Source organism: Anguilla rostrata, chromosome 1, assembly GCF_018555375.3.
Source record: "Anguilla rostrata isolate EN2019 chromosome 1, ASM1855537v3, whole genome shotgun sequence".
Classification (NCBI taxonomy): domain Eukaryota; kingdom Metazoa; phylum Chordata; class Actinopteri; order Anguilliformes; family Anguillidae; genus Anguilla; species Anguilla rostrata.
In genome coordinates, this window is record NC_057933.1 from 81681855 (window position 1) to 81699134 (window position 17280).

Here is a 17280-nt window from a genome sequence, read left to right on the forward strand (position 1 = left end):
CTGAGAGAGACCAGCGACACAAACCGCTGGGCCCAGTAACACAAACGCACACACTGAGAGAGACCAGCGACACAAACCGCCAGGTCTAGTAACACACAAACACACACTGAGAGAGACCAGTGACACAAACCGCTGGGCCCAGTAACACAAACGCACACACTGAGAGAGACCAGCGACACAAACCGCTGGGCCCAGTAACACAAACGCACACACTGAGAGAGACCAGCGACACAAACCGCCAGGTCTAGTAACACACAAACACACACTGAGAGAGACCAGCGACACAAACGCACACTGAGAGAGACCAGCGACACAAACCGCTAGGCCCAGTAACACAAACGCACACACTGAGAGAGACCAGCGACACAAACTGCTGGGCCCAGTAACACAAACTGCTGGGCCCAGTAACACAAACGCACACACTGAGAGAGACCAGCGACACAAACCGCTGGGCCTAGTAACACAAACTGCTGGGCCTAGTAACAGACGTACGCGCTGGGGTTACACACTCCGTGTGGAGAGAGCAGACACACCTGAAAAGCATGTATCAGAGGGGATATTACCTGCTCACTGGGACTCAGGTGTGCCACCTTAAACACAACACACTTAGCTCAGTTCAATGCACAAACACACAATCTCCATGGCAACAGCTCGGGCTGGCCTTCTACACTCAGTACAGTATATATAGTCAACATGAACATCTTACCCGCATAACACATGCTTAGAAACACACAAACACTCTCTCGCTCTCTCTGTCTCTCGCTCTCTCTCCCTCTCTGTCTCTCACTCACACACACACACACACACACACACACACACACACACTGTAGTGTACCACGGTGGATTCCAGTGAAATTCAAGCGGAGTGGATAGACAATATTTATTTCTAAAGCAGGGGTCCAGCAGGTTGTACATTTCACACATTGCCTCAGAGGCCAGCTTAGTTCCTAACAAGCAAACAAAGGGCACCTCTGTACACACCAGCCGTACGGGCAAAAGCCCACCCCGAGGGCAGGAGCAAACATTATGAATATTTATCAAAGTAAACAGCGTCTTCCCAACATGTCAGCACAAAGGGAAAAACAAAAGGACAGCGCGAACTGCTCGGGGAGAAAAACAGTCACGTGCGCTTTGCGTAATAATGTGGACATTCTTCCCCAGATCACACACGAGGGGCAGACAGACGATGATGGTGAAGAGGAGGTGGACGAAGAGCGTCTCGCGACCACGCGAAGCGCGGGCGGGGGCCGGGCGGCCATCTTAGGGACGCGTCCGCGGCCGCGGCTCAGAACATGGAGTAGCGGCGGTGCTCCTCGCTCAGGGCACAGAGGGTGGGCAGGGGGAGGGGTCCCGGGACCCCCTCGTCCGCCGCGGCTCCGCCCGCCGCCTCGCCCCGGGCCTCCTGCAGGCTCACCAGCCGGTTTCGCGGAAGCGCCCGCGGGGTCTTATGCGCCTCCCCGTCCGTCGCTACGGAGACACACAGCTCCACTTTACTCACCCGGGTCCTGCGTTCGTGTGCGTGTGTGTGTGTGTGCACGCGTGTGTGTATGTGTGTGTGTGTGTGTGTGTGTGTGCATGCTTGCGTGTGTGTGTGCATGTGTGTGTGTGTGTGTGTGTGTGTGTATGCGTGTGTGTGTGTGTGTGTGTGTATGTGTGCATGCGTGTGTGTGTGTGTGGGTGTGTGCGTGGGTGTGTGTGTGTGTGCGTGTGTATGTGTGCATGCGTGTGTGTGTGGGTGAGTGTGTGTGTGCGTGTGTCTGTGTGTGTGTGTGCGTGCGTGTATGTGTGCGTGTGTGTGTGCATGTGTCTGTGTGTGTGGGTGTGCGTGTGTGTGTGTGTGTGTGTGTGTGTGTGTGTGTGTGTGTGTGAAGTGGCATGAGTGCCACAGGCAGAAGTGAAGCGTGAAATCTGGCGGGCGCTTGGCGCTCAGCTGTACAGTGTGTGCAGGGCGCAGCAGTGGTGTTAATTAAGCAGGTTAGCGCTGTGCTCTCGCTATCGCACGCCGTTGTGGCGAGAGCGCGTTATGAAGCGCTGCTGCATCACGTCAGGTAGCTGTGCTGCGGTCGGGGAAAGGCCGTGTCCCGCTGAATTAGGCGTACAGTCAGTCATTACTTAACGGGCGCTGCAGACGACAGACACAGAGACAGGCAGAAGTGCTCATATGTTCAGCAGCAGCGCGGAGGAGACGGACGCATAAATAATTCACTGGAGTTTTCACTGGAGCCGGCACAGAGAGAGACGTAGTTTATACGAGGGTAGAGGGATGGTAACATTCCGTGAGCGCAGTAACATTCTGTGAGTGCAGTAACATTCTGTGAGTGCAGTAACATTCCGTGAGCGCAGTAACATTCTGTGAGCGCAGTAACATTCCGTGAGTGCAGTAACATTCTGTGAGCACAGTGACATTCCGTGAGCGTAGTAACATTCTGTGAGCACAGTGACATTCCGTGAGCGCAGTAACATTTCGTGAGCTCAGTAGCATTCTGTGTAACATTCCGTGAGCGCAGCAACATTCTGTGAGCGCAGTAACATTCTGTGAGCGCAGCAACATTCTGTGAGTGCAGTAACATTCTGTGAGCGCAGTAACATTCCGTGAGCTCAGTAACGTTCTGTGAGCGCAGTAACATTCCGTGAGCGCAGTAACATTCTGTGAGCGCAGTAACATTCCGTGAGCGCAGTAACATTCTGTGAGCGCAGTAACATTCCGTGAGCTCAGTAACGTTCTGTGAGCGCAGTAACATTCCGTGTAACATTCTGTGAGCGCAGTAACATTCTGTGAGCGCAGTAACATTCTGTGAGCACAGTGACATTCCGTGAGCACAGTAACATTCTGTGAGCGCAGTAACATTCCGTGAGCGCAGTAGCATTCTGTGTAACATTCCGTGAGCGCAGCAACATTCTGTGAGCGCAGTAACATTCCGTGAGCTCAGTAACATTCTGTGAGCGCAGTTAACATTCTGTGAGCGCAGTAACATTCTGTGAGCGCAGTAACATTCCGTGAGCTCAGTAACATTCTGCGAGTGCAGTAACATTCCGTGAGCGCAGTAACATTCCGTGAGCTCAGTAACATTCTGCGAGCGCAGTAACATTCCGTGAGCGCAGTAACATCCTGTGAGCTCAGTGACATTCTGTGAGCGCAGTAACATTCCGTGAGCGCAGTAACATTCTGTGAGCGCAGTAACATTCCGTGAGTGCAGTAACATCCTGTGAGCTCAGTGACATTCCGTGAGCGCAGTTAACATTCTGTGAGCGCAGTAACATTCTGTGAACTCAGTAACGTTCTGTGAGCGCAGTAACATTCCGTGAGCGCAGTAACATTCCGTGAGCTCAGTAACGTTCTGTGAGCGCAGTTAACATTCTGTGAGCGCAGTTAACATTCTGTGAGCGCAGTAACACAGGAACCACTAAGCAGCGGGTGGGGACGAGATCCTGTTGATGTTGGAAAGGGTTACATACTCTCCCTTTGATAACCAAATTCTGCCACTGAAGCAGAACTGTGAGCTTTGACTGCAATAGCAGAATGGAAACCAGGGATGAAAGGCACCAGCGACAGACAGAAGGACGGCGGTATTTCCAGCGGTATTACCGCCAGCGTCTGATATCTGCTGCTCGTTTGCGTATCTACGGCGACTCCCGCGTCCCACAGGCTGGCGTCTCTTCACCCTAACGAGAAGGTACCGGCGTCTCTGGCACCAGCATTCTGCCGCTCGCGTTCGATCATTCAAAATCACTGAAAGGCAGGACTTGACTTGATCTTCTTCCAGGTTTTGCTCAGAATAGCCGTTCAGAAAAGTACCTCAGTATCTACACGGTGTCCTGCCGTCTCGCTTGGCCACACAGAGCATGGGTTGCTATGGCAGCGAAGTGTTTGCTGTACAGTTCTCTCTCTTTACTGTTTCACTTCTCCCCAGCGCAGCGACAGCAGGATAAATCCTGCAAAGCTTTCACAGGGAGGCTTTCACAGGGAAGCTTTCACAGGGAAGCTTCACCTGGAGCCACCTGGACTCACACACACCTGCATCACTAGAACTGCACCATCAGCGACGACAGGCCCGTTTCACAACACTGCCCGTTACACACCGCAGTACTGACGAGTCTCACAGACCATGTTTAATATCCGCGGGCACCTTCACACGGCACAGCAAACGGGTCGGTCTGTACCTACACATTACAGGAGTGCGTATGATGGACACACGGGCCTGTCTGTACCTACACATTACAGGAGTGCGTACGATGGAATCTGCACATATTGCAAATTAAACCACGCGAAGGACTGTGTGGCTCAGCAGAGTCAAAATGAACAAAAACATCGTCTCTGCCGCAGGTTCAGTGCAAGAACAAGGAGATAAAGAACAGCGATGAGAGCTGCGGATCATTTTCTGTGGGGCTGCAGCGAAGGCCGGCGCCAGGAGGACAGAGAGGGATGTGAAAGCCGCCGCCATCACAGAACGAAACACCTCCAGTTCTCCACGCGGCGCAGATCATCCTCATAAATAAAGCAAACACGGTCTGGGGCAGAACGAGCGGCAGACTGCTCATGTGATTTTACAACGCGAGGGAATTACGCTCGATTTTAAAGTGCAGAATCAGACTCGCACACGAGGAAGAGCCCGGGGGCTCCTTTAAGCCTCTCACCACCGGAACAGCCTGTGGAGTTATGAGATGGAGCAGGACCGGCTCAGCCCAGGGCGTAGGGCACGCTGGTGAAAAGGCGTAAGATAGCAGCGCGCGGTTGGGCTCAGGCCAGGGCGTAGGGCACGCTGGTGAAAGGGCGTAAGATAGTGGTCGGGCTCAGGCCAGGGCGTAGGGCACGCTGGTGAAAGGGCGTAAGATAGCCGTGCGGTCGGGCTCAGGCCAGGGCGTAGGGCACGCTGGTGAAAGGGCGTAAGATAGCGGTTGGGCTCAGGGCAGGGCCTAGGGCACGCTGGTGAAAGGGCGTAAGATAGTGGTCGGGCTCAGGCCAGGGCGTAGGGCACACTGGTGAAAGGGCGTAAGATAGCGGTTGGGCTCAGGGCAGGGCGTAGGGCACGCTGGTGTACGCGGGACAAGTTCACCAGGTCTCTGGAGGTTCCCACATACAGACACACACACACTCACACACGCTAATAACAAATGCTGCGAGCCCGCGCTCTCGTTGCAGGATGTAAATGACGAGGCCACCGCTCAGCCAATGAAGCGCTTCCCTCAGTGTAGAGCTGGCGGGCAGCGGATTCACCAGGCCGCCATCCGTTAGGCTCGCAGTTTCATGCGAGCGCGCTCCAGACAAAAGCGATGACGCGACCGTTATTAACCAGACAGCGCATCGCTTACAAAAAAAAAATAATAATTAGTGCGAATAATTAATATTAAAGCACTGATTTACAGACGATCGAACAATCAGGCTGCTCAATCGGGGGTTAGATTGCTTGGGAAGAACAGAAGAGACGGAGGAAGAGGAGAAGACAGGAAGCGCAGGGGCTGGCGGAGGGGGCGGGAGGGAGGGGCGGGGGGCGTACCGGTGTTGAAGCGGCCCACGGAGGTGAAGGAGTCGCTGAACAGGACCTCCACGTTGCTGAGCAGGAACTCCACCACCACCGACTGGATCCGCACCTCCTTAAACGGGTCAGCCCCACTCAGCCCCACTACCTCGATCTCCGTGGACCTGTCGCTCGCACACACGCACGCACACATGGACACACACACACGTACGCACGTACACACACACACGTACACACGTACACACATACACGCACGTACACACGTACACACACATATACACACATGTACACGCATACACGCACACACCCACACACACATGCACACACATGCACACACATACACGCACACAACCACACACACACACAAGCACGTGCGAATCCACCCACACAAGCGCGCAAGTGCATATACACACACAAACAAAAATGGAGACACAGATGCGTGCAGTTACAATTGTGTAAGTGGCGTGGTCAAGGCGCCAGCCTCGGGGGGCAAAGGCCGCTTGTTGCCACGGCGGCAGACGGACACGCCCGCAGGTGCACGCGCGGACGCCGCGGTCGGGCTCACCTGAGCAGGTTGGGCGCCCACACGATGGCCAGGTTCTTGATGTGCATGTTGGTCTCCCCGCTGAAGGATGCCAGTCTGGAGAGGTGCTTCATCAGGTACTCCAGAGTCCTGGAGAAAAGGCGGGAAAAACCCACACCCCACGCTCAAATACACAAAATAACACAAAACTCCTTAATCAGGAGTCATAACCCCTAACCTTAACCCTAAACCAGGAAGCCCTCGGTCCGGTCCAGAAAGGGCTGGTGCGGGTGCAGGCTTCTGTTCCAACCCAGCAGTAACACACCAGATCCGACTAAACAAGGCTCTTAGCACAGACTCTAGCGGCTGATTGGCCGAATCTGGTGTGTAACTGCTCGGTTGGAACAGAAGCCTGCACCCACACCGGCCCTTTCTGGATAAGACTGAGGACCCCTGCTCTCAGACGTATCGAGCAGAGGCCGTGGACGTTGGGTGTATCATAAGCACACGTATATCTGATAACTGAGTAATGACAGGCAAACTCATCACCAGCGAGCCCAGAGACACTTAGGGTCAGAGCAATCAGCATTTCCTGATTAATAAGGGTTTTTACCCTTATTTTAAAAATCACACCGCTGCGTGTGTGTGTTCATCCTTGTACAGCTACAGACTCTCTCACATCGCTGTGTGTGTGTGTGTGTATGTGTGTGTGTGTGTGTGTGTGTGTGTGTGTGTGTGCATGGGCGTTCACCCAAGTACAGTGGCAGCTTCTCACAAACCGCTGTGTATATGTGTGTGTGTGTGTGTTCACCCCTGTACAGATCACTGCGATGAGCACGTCTGGCTCTTTAAATCAGGTGACCATCCTCATCATCATCACGGGCTTCACTCCACTGGGAGCCTGACTGGGGTATTAACCCTGCGTGCTCCTGAGAGCCAGCCATGAGGAGGGCGAGGAGCGGCAGGAGAGAGAGGAGAGCCGGGGGGAGAAAGGGCATCGGGAACGACCTCTCAGCTGGCGCAGTGAAACTCAACAGCTGCTCGGGGGCGGGGGGCGAGGGGTGGGGCCGTGGGTGGTGGGGGGTACCTGTAGTGCGGAGGAGGAAGCTGCTGGATGACATCATGGACCTTCACCATGCGCTCGTCCTCTGTCATCTCCTCCATGCAGTCCTGCGGGCACAGACGGGCACAGACGGGCACACGTGCTTTAGATCAGGCACCTCCATAAATATAATGCCAGCATAAAAATTCCCAGCATCTGAAAGCCTGCCCCCTCCAGGCCAATGAAGGTACAGCAGGCCGTGTGTGACCACGCATGCAGACGCTGCGTCGGTCCTGCTCAGACGCGGCGAGCTCAGGACTCCTTTCATTTTCAGTTTGTACGCAGGGAAGCTTGTGAAGCTCCAGACTCATCAGATAAAAACCACGGCCACCGCAAGCGAGCGAACGCCCCGCGTTTTCAGCCGCCGCGTACGCCCGTGAGCCGGACCGGCTGCAGGCCGAGCGCGAGCCCGCAGCGCAGCGCGGCTCAGCTAACGGGGAGCGGAGAGCTGGCTCACTGCGCCTTTACACGCCGGTCCAGAGATCCAGTCAGGCGCTGCAGACAGACAGCCCTTCGGTCCGACAGCCAGCCAGCGAGTCAGAACCGCCATTGGCAGTCGCCATGGTGACATCAAATCAAAGACCGCGCAGTCAGATTAATATCAAGCTCTCGGCCGCAGGGAAGGGAAGACGCTAACCGACCGACGAATCTGACACCGGGTAGCCATGGAAACCAAGAGATTAGAAAAACGGAGGAGGGCTCTGCTGCTCCTGTCTGATATTGGACAGGGCCAGTAGATGGCAACCACTGATTTCTGGAGAGAGAGCGAGAACTTTTATGCGCAAGACTTCCGGTGATTGATCCACTCTGTAAGATGTAAAAGCTCAGAAGACAAATCTGTGTGAAAAAAGAGAAACGAGCGTAGTTTCTGGCTGACTGCAAGAGGAGGTTGTGAGAGAGCAGGACGGGGATTTGGGAGGTGCGGTCCGGGAGGCGGGGGGTCAACACTCACTGCAAACTTGTCGTAGAGCTGGTAGGTGAGGAGGGGGTTGGGCAGCTCGCGGAAGTAGAGCTTGCACAGAGACCCCACGCAGTGGATGTCCTGCATGTACGTGTCCCTGGTCAGGTCCGGAACATTCTCACTGTCAAACTCGTGCCTGCGGGGGAGGGGGGGGGGGCATATGAGACATAAGGTTCTCTGCACAACTCAGCTGCTGACTTCCTGAATGTGGACCTAAAAAAAGGCCTTCATTAGTAAAGAGAGAACTGAGAGTTTGAGTCTCTTTTCTTTTTTTTAACTATGAAACATACTTGCTTCTCTGGCACCCTTATACAGTTCTTAGAAAACTGCTACAGCCGGATTTGAACCCGCAACTTCTCACTTACAGTAACCAAATCCTCGGCCTATCATACTGTACAGCCGCACAATCATTTTGATAATTAAAGCAAAAAAATAAGCACAAATAAATCACACAGAAGCGATTAAGCAATGACATAAAATGCACAAAAAAAGTCAGCGAGACACATCCACAGTGGATATCCTACAAAGTTCAGGATGCAAACAGGCAGGACGGGTTTATTTAGTTAAATACACAGCACATGTTTGCGTAGGCCCTATTCAAGGCTACGGTTCTGTTTAACGTGAAACACTCAATGAATGCATTTAAGTAAACAGGTGCGAAACAGGACAGAAACAAAACTGGCAGAGACATTAACCGTTACGAACTTAATTCAAACAAATTACAGAAGACAAAAGTACACGAACACGCGTATGTATCCCCGTCTTGCTTGGGTTTCGGCACGGCTGCGGGCGGTCACGTGACCAGCGGGAGGGGGGGGGGGCTGACCTGAGCTTCTGGATGTTGGAGGACACGCCGGAGTGCCGGTAGATCCCGTCCACGATGCCGTACTTCTCGATGAACTCGGAGCAGCTCCTCAGGACCTGCGGAACTGCAGAGGCCGGGCGCGGAACCCAGAGTGAGCCGGGCCCCGGAACCCGAACCGGACCCCTTCTGACGCTCCCCCCCCCCCCTTTCATTCCAAACTAGAGCTCACAAGCACAACGACACGTCTTTTAATTAGTCTCTCCCTTTCCCTAATTAGAGCATTCTAATTATGCCATCTCTTAGTCGGATATTTCAGTCTAAATTAGCGTGAGCTAGAAAACTAAATTGTCTGAATCCTGTATAGTTCCAGCGTAGGCTTATGACAGCACTGCAGTTCATTTATTTATTTTTTTAAAATTATAACTCCTTTTCCATATAAGACCTCAAAGCACTGTACCAAATAAGGAAATGCATTCCAAAAAAAGAATAGGAGCTTTTAAAAGTTTTTTAAAAACTTCAGACAGAATTACCTTTTGCTTAAAAATCAAGGATTCCAACAGAGAAAGGAATGCACAGCAGAGGGATGTTTCAGATCCAGCCCAAAAAGGCCAGCGGGGCTGCTGGTTCTCATTCTGCCCCTCTAATCAGGGACTGGTCTAAACCTGGGACACCAGGTGGGTTAAGTCCCTGGCCAATCAGGGGCATTAACTGATCCACTCACTCTGCGGTAGCAGCGAGCAGCGCTACTAGCCTCGAGAGTCAGATCTGAGCACCCCTGGGACAGCTGGGGGGGGTGGGGGGGTTCTGTCGCACTGCATTAATGCTGAACCCTAAACCTGCGCGCCGGCCCCCTCACCCCGCCCCCCTCCCCCCCCCCCTTGCGTGAGAGCGCGTGCGGGACCCACCGTCGTGTCCGGAGTTGAGCAGGTGCTCCCCCAGGTCGCAGCCGAACACCCGCTCCCTCAGGATGCCGCGCTGCTTCAGCTTCTGCTTGCTGGGCCGCGACTTCATGAAGGTGCGCAGGAAGCCCATCAGCTTGCCGTGCTTCTTGGACACTGGCAGGGGGCGACAGAGAGCAGGTGAGCGCGCCGGCGGGGAGGGGAGGAGGAGCGGGGGGGCGGGGCGGGGGGCATTCCTCCACTGCTCAGCCCTGACACTCACACACCTACCATAGAGATCAGAGCGAAAGGCTGGGGGCTGCAGGCCACCACAGACATCACCCTGCTACTAGAATGTCTGAGGGACTGTGCTTTACTGCCACCTTGTACGCTGAATTGTTTGTCATCGTCCTGCTGTAGCCTGCACACACTGTAATCACAAAGGTGATCTCACTCCCTTCCTCTAAATCTCTAAAATCTCACATCCTCTCTCTTCAGCTCACTTCTCTCTCCGTGACTCAGTAAACATGATTTAATTCACCACTTTTCACTACGTTCCGATAGAACATGTTCAGCGGTGACACAAGCAGGCCTGCTGGAGGCTCCTGTCTGTGCGCTCATGTGACGGCTGCAGTGGTTAGATGAGACCGAGGTGAGTGAGCTGGAAGCAGGAAGCAGGTACTTCAGCGCTGCAAGTGTGGAAACAATAATAACTGTACTACCGTCCAATAAAGCAGTCAGCCACAAGCAACTAAGAAAGCGACAAATCACTGGTAAGCATTAAGGGGATTAATTAAGGATTAGAGAGGGGGAAGATATAATAAATAAATCAATGACAGCGAGACGTAAATTGTCTTGTAACACACTGATGATGCGGATTTCATTTATACAACAAGCACCGTTGGGCTGTCTCTCAAGGCTGAACTCCGCCACACACTGAGAGACTTACGTCCTTCTCCCTGTAGACTTACGCCCCCCCCGCCCCCCCCCGCCCCCCCCCGCCCACCACCACGCCATCCTCAGTCTCTCCAGCAGCTAGCCTCGGCCCAAACCATCACCGTTCTGGCAGTTGTATAAATGCTTGTAAATGAATTTACAGCCCCAGGATTTCAGGGATAAAATTAGGTGTTACGGGTGTGGGGAGGTGGGGGTGGGGGGGGGGAGATTCTCATATTAATAATACATTAATGAATGCGAATCCATTTTAAGTTGTTACCAGCAAGTCTTAGGAACCAAGGCTGAAGAACTGAGAGAGAGAGAGAGAGAGAGAGAGGAAAAAAAAAGAAACGCAACAGAAAGCAAGCGCTTGCACATTAAACAAACTCTTGACAAACACACTGTAACACGCCCTGGGGACTCGTACGACAACATTTAAAACGGCGCATTAAAATAATAACACACGCCAGCAGAGAAAACTGCATTTCGCTACGCAAGATCTTACTTGTGCTGACTCAGACCAAGTGTGACATCACAACACAATAACAACAACAACAACAACACAGGCAGATACTCTTACCCGGAGTGACACGCACAGCTTTTTAGCATTCTAGGAAAGTATCCGTTTCTACAGCATTCACACACAGCCGGTTATAAGCTGACGCAACGCAGGTTCAGTACCTGGGCTCAAGGGTGCAGCGGCAATGCCCTTACCTGGGAATCGAACCTGCAACCTTCAGGCTACCAGCCCGGTTTCCCCCCGCCCTGTGCGCACTACATCGCTCCCCCGCGGCCACACCGCTCTCCCCCCCTACACGCCGGAGTGATCTCCCGTCCGCGTTCCGCGCTGGCCCCAAGCTGACGTGCGGTTCACTGCGTTACGCTACAGAGAGAGCGCGCCGTCGGCCCTGCAGCAGCTGCGTCTGCGTCTGCGGGAGCAGCGCTCCTCGGCTCAAATATTTATGCAGCGCGCGCGGCCGAGCCGGCCCCGCCCGATCCTGTTCAGGGCCGGCCGGCCGGACCGGGTGACGGCAGAAGGCGCCGGAACGCGCGACGGCGCACACGTGACCTGACGCGAGCGCCGAGGCGTTTCCGCGTCTTAAACCCCGCGACGCGTCTGCGTGTGCGCGGGCGCTTCCACGCTACGCCTCGACGGTACACACCCGCGCCGTTTTAAAAGCTCGCTCACCTTCGCGAGGTCTCTAAACCAGCGGTCGCCAGCCCTGGTCCTGGAGAGCCGCAGGGTCTGCTGGTTTCTGTTTTCACCTTAAGATCAGCACCCAACTGAGACCCAAGACACCAGGTGAGTCGAGTTAACTGTGTAATCGACTGCTCTGATTGATTCATGAAGTGCAGAGTCACCATGACGACCAGCAGACCCTGTAGCTCTCCAGGACCAGGGCTGGAGACCACTGCTCTAAACTCACGTCGAAAAACAGCCAAGGCTGTCACCAGGCGGATAAGGGTAATTAAACATAATCAAACTTAAAATAAATGCTAGAATCGGCATCGCGCTTCTGCACGGAAACCTGCTGCGACGAAGGACAGAGGCTATAGACAGAACAGGCAACAAAAGGAAGAAAGAGAGAGAGGGACGGTGAAAAGGAGGGATGGAAAGAGAGAGAGATGGATAAAGAGAATGGCAGAGAAAGAAAGAGGGGTTTAGAAAGAGAGAAAGGGATGGAAAGAGAGAGAGATAGATGAAGAGAAGAGCAGAGACAGAAAGAGGGATGCAGAGAGAGAGCAGCCGCTGAAGCTCACCTGAGGAAGGAGAGGGGGGTCCAGTAACGCTGACCGTGCACGGCTTGGCCCCGCCCACAGGGTCTCCATCTACACCAACCACAACAGAGACAGAAAGAGGCGTCCAATCAGAGATCAATCCGGTGGGAAGTGCAGTGCCTTTCCCCACCCACAGCTCTGTGCTGTGATTGGAGGGGAAAGGAGTGACGGGCGGCGGGGGGGGGGGGGTTTCTCACCGAGCTTCGCTGAGGGGGCGCTGACAGACTGTGACACTCGCTCGTTTATCAGCTCCACGCACTCGCTGGGGAAGAACCCAACCTGGCAACCAGAGAGAGAGGCAAGCTGAGCAGCCTCAACAATAATATCACTGCTGCTACTGCTAATGCTAATGCTACTACTACTGCTGCTAATATAACTACTACTGCTACTGCTAATACTGCTACTGCTAATGCTAATTCTACTGCTAATGCTAATGCTACTACTACTACTGCTACCGCTAGTACTGCTGCTGCTAATGCTACTACTACTGCTGCTGCTGCTAATGTTACTACTACTGCTACTTCTAATACTGCTACTGCTAATGCTACTGCTAATACTGCTGCTGCTAATGCTAATACAACTACTACTGCTGCGGTTACTGCTAATGCTACTACTGCTGCAGTTACGGCTAATACTACTGCTGCTGTTACTGCTACTACTACTGCTGCTGCTAATGTTACTACTACTGCTACTGCTAGCGCTAGTACTGCTACTGCCAATGCTACTACTACTGCTGCTGCTGCTAATGTTACTACTACTGCTACTGCTAATGCTAATACTACTGCTGCTACTAATGCTAATACTACTACTACTGCTGCTGTTACTGCTAATGCTACTGCTACTACTGCTGCAGTTACGGCTAATACTACTGCTGCTACTACTGCTACCGCTCTTACTATTACTACTACTACTACTACTGCTACTGCTACTAATAATAATAATAATAATAATACATTCTGTTTATAAAGCACTTTTGAATTAACAATGCAAAAGTGCTAGACAGCTATGTGCACTAAAACAACATACATCTAATTAAATAAATTGTATTTACACAGAGGACTTTTAAAAAGATGCTTTATAGAGAAACAGATGGAAAATTGGGCAAAAACCAGGCCTGAACCCACACAAAGCAAGCGAGGCGAAAAAACATAAATATAAAAATTTAAATACAAAGCAAAGAAGAGTATGAAAGTGCCAAGCCTAGATCTACAGACAAGCAGCTCAGCAGAGGTGCTTTTAGGTCTGAGTTGACATAAGAAAAAGAAAAGGCCAGAACAGACAGAAGAAAGAGGACAGAAAATCAGATCAGTTTTCAAACCTGACCTACAGATAAAGGTAAGCGCTGCACATTTGGTGAGTTTGGCAATCACCGAAACGAACTTTTTCAAGCCGCGTTTGTGAAGAAGTAAGAAGAAGAAGAAGAAAAAAACATGCAATTTATTTTTAACTCAAAGTGCTGGGCAGCCGTTGTACGAATCCAGGCCAAACAGAAAGGATGGGAGGATGAAGATGTAGGATGAGGAGAGGAGAGGAGAGGAGGGGAAAGGAGAGGAGAGGAGAGGAGGGGAGAGGAGTGGAGAGGAGGAGTTAAGCAAGTGTGTGCCGCTGATGACATCACCGCTGACGAACCTGGAAGCCATGTTTCCCTCTCCACCAGCTGGTGTCCTCCTTAGGCGGCATGTCAATCACCGACAGGATGTCTCCCACCTGAGAGAGCAGCATGCATTATGCACATATCACACACACACACGCACGCACACACACACGCACACACACACACACACACATACACACACGCCCACATTGGGACTTTATCAGTCCACAGTACAGAGGGATGGTAACAGGAGTGTCATCACCGTGGTTACGGGGCAGTGTCATTCACAGACGGCTGCTAACCAGAACACGCGGCCCTTAGCTGAGCACACCCGCACACAGCCCAACACTGAGACCCCCGCACACAGCCCAACACTGAGGAGACCCCCGGACACAGCCCAACACTGAGCACCCCGACACACAGCCCAACACTGAGGAGGCCCCCCACACAGCCCAACACTGAGCACCCCGACACAGCCCAACACTGAGGAGGCCCCCACACACAGCCCAACACTGAGCACCCCCGCACACAGCCCAACACAGAGGAGACCACCGCACACAGCGCAACACTGAGGAGACTCCTGCACACAGCCCAACACTGAGGAGACCCCGCACACAGCCCAACACTGAGGAGACCCCCACACAGCCCAACACTGAGGAGGCCCCGACACACAGCCCAACACTGAGGAGACCCCCGCACACAGCCCAACACTGAGGAGACCCCAACACACACAGCGCAACACTGAGCACCCCCGCACACAGCCCAACACTGAGGAGACCACCGCACACAGCGCAACACTGAGGAGACCCCGCACACAGCCCAACACTGAGGAGACCCCCACACAGCCCAACACTGAGGAGACCCCCACACAGCCCAACACTGAGGAGACCACGCACACAGCCCAACACTGAGGAGATCCCGCAACAGCCCAACACTGAGGAGACCCGCACACAGCCAACACTGAGGAGACCCCACACACACAGCCAACACTGAGCACCCCGCACCAGCCCAACACTGAGGAGACCCCGCACACAGCCCAACACTGAGGAGACCCCGCACCAGCCCAACACTGAGGAGACCCCCACACACAGCCCAACACTGAGGAGACTCCTGCACACAGCCCAACACTGAGGAGACCCCCACACACAGCCCAACACTGAGGAGACCCCCGCACACAGCCCAACACTGAGGAGACCCCCACACACAGCCCAACACTGAGGAGACCACTGCACACAGCCCAACACTGAGGAGACCCCCACACACAGCCCAACACTGAGGAGCTGCATTTAAACATGCTCTCTGAGCAAAGCTCAGGCCTGCCCCAAATCCACTGCTCCTGCACTGACCCAGATAGCTACCAGGCAAGAACATGGGAAAAAGAGAGAGAGAGAGACAGAGAGAGAGATGGAGGGAGGGAGGGAGAGAGAGAGGAAGAGAGAGGCTGCAGAGAGCGGGAGAGAGAGAAAGGGGGAGAGAGAGAGACAGAGGGAGAGAGAAAGAGGCTGCAGAGAGCGGGACAGAGGAACAGAGAGGGATACAGCGGGATAGAGAGTGAAAGGGAGAAGGGGACAGAAACAGGGAGAGAGAGTGAGAGGTGATATAGAGATAGATAAAGAGAGATAGGTGAGAAAGAGAGAGGGGAAGGAAGGAGAGAGACAGAAGGAGGGAGGGAGGGAGGGAGAGAGGCTGTAGATGTGCTGGGAGAGAGAGAGAAGGAGAGAGAAGAAGGCGAGAGACAGAAAGAAGGAGGGAGGGAGGAGGGAGGCTGTAGATGTGCTGAGAGAGATAGAGAGAGGAAGGAGAGAGACAGGAGGAGGGAGGGAGAGAGGGAAGCTGTAGATGTGCTGAGAGACAGAGAGGAAGGAGAGAGACAGGAGGAGGGAGGGAGAGAGGGAGGGAGGCTGTAGATGTGCTGAGAGAGAGAGAGAGGAGGAGAGAGACAGGAGGAGGAGGAGAGAGGAGGAGGAGGCGTAGATGCTGAAGAGAGAGGAAGGAGAGAGACAGAAGGAGGGAGGAGGAGAGGGAGGGAGGCTGTAGATGTGCTGAGAGAGATAGAGAGAGGAAGGAGAGAGACAGGAGGAGGGAGGGAGAGAGGGAGGGATGCTGTAGATGTGCTGAGGCGTGCAGGTCAGTGCGCTGGCGGGCTTGCTGACCCAGAAAGAGCTCGTGTATGTGGAGCAGCCGAGGGGGGGTGGGGAGGGGGGGGGGTACAGGAATAGACATGGAGGAGGGGTGTGACAGCCAAACAGGGCAAGGTGCGGGGAGAACGGGGGCAGAAACCCAGAGGTGAACCAAAAAATAAAAATGATAAAATGTAAACTTCACATCTTTGTTTCACATAAAGCTCCATGAGCTCTATTCTGCAAATTCAATATACTGCAATATATTGTAAATATATGCAGCACAAAAAATACTAAAATACATTTTACAGCAGTGAGGTATATTGCAACATACTGAACCGCAATAATGTGAATATATGTGAATTGTAGCAACATGCTAATATAGTTATTTCAGTATATTTTTTAAAATATATCCAGTTTCCATCAGGTAGCCCTGTGGCCCCTTCCCCCGCCCCTCGTACCTCGATGGAGATCTCGTCGCTGGCCTGCGCCGTGTATCGCTTGGTCACGTGCGCGGCGGCGATGGCGGGGACGTTGAGAGAGGCCTCCTCCTTCAGCAGGAAGCGGTTCCCGCGGTTGTCGATCTGCCCAGGAGACACAGCTGTGATTCGAACCCTCGAACCCGACTCGACGGCGGACCGACCCGCAGGCGTGCGAATGACATCACCAGTCTCTCCCCTCTGACTCTCGATTCAGAACGCTTCACAGGTGTAACACACAGACCGGTGTGTACGGCAAAAGCAGAGTGTGTTATTCTGACCTGAATAACACACTATTGGCATGAGAACATATAGTAACAGCAGTCTTCATGGTTCAGACAGGCCTCCCAGTCTCTCTCTGTCTCACTCTCACTCTCTCTCTCTCCCAGTCTCGCTCTCTCTCTCTCCCAGTCCCTCTGTCTCGCTCGCTCTCTCTCTCTCTCCCAGTCCCTCTGTCTCTCTCTCTCTCACTCTCTCTCCCAGTCCCTCTGTCTCTCTCTCTCTCTCTCTCCACTCTCTCTCTCCAGTCTCCCTCCCAGTCTCTCTCTCTCTCTCTCTCTCTCTCTCCCAGTCCCTCTGTCTCTCTCTCTCTCTCTCTCTCTCTCTCGCTCTCTCTCACCTCCATC

The 17280-nt window shown here is 53.4% G+C and overlaps 1 protein-coding gene across 6 annotated transcripts in view; it reads right to left on the reverse strand.

The window, feature by feature from the left end:
• The window catches only part of arhgap33 (Rho GTPase activating protein 33), a 67298-nt gene that overhangs the window by 11354 nt on the left and 38664 nt on the right, over positions 1-17280 (reverse strand). For all 6 annotated transcript variants that reach the window (XM_064305195.1, XM_064305204.1, XM_064305169.1 and 3 more), the window contains 11 exons: positions 17274-17280; positions 16637-16759; positions 14091-14168; positions 12659-12740; positions 12444-12512; positions 9774-9923; positions 8890-8992; positions 8055-8199; positions 7088-7170; positions 6043-6150; positions 5496-5641 (listed from right to left, as the gene is read on the reverse strand). The exon at positions 17274-17280 is cut by the window's right edge and continues 86 nt beyond it. In XM_064305195.1, the coding sequence (XP_064161265.1) occupies positions 5496-5641; positions 6043-6150; positions 7088-7170; positions 8055-8199; positions 8890-8992; positions 9774-9923; positions 12444-12512; positions 12659-12740; positions 14091-14168; positions 16637-16759; positions 17274-17280 (1094 nt within the window). The remainder of the gene's footprint in view (positions 1-5495; positions 5642-6042; positions 6151-7087; positions 7171-8054; positions 8200-8889; positions 8993-9773; positions 9924-12443; positions 12513-12658; positions 12741-14090; positions 14169-16636; positions 16760-17273) is intronic.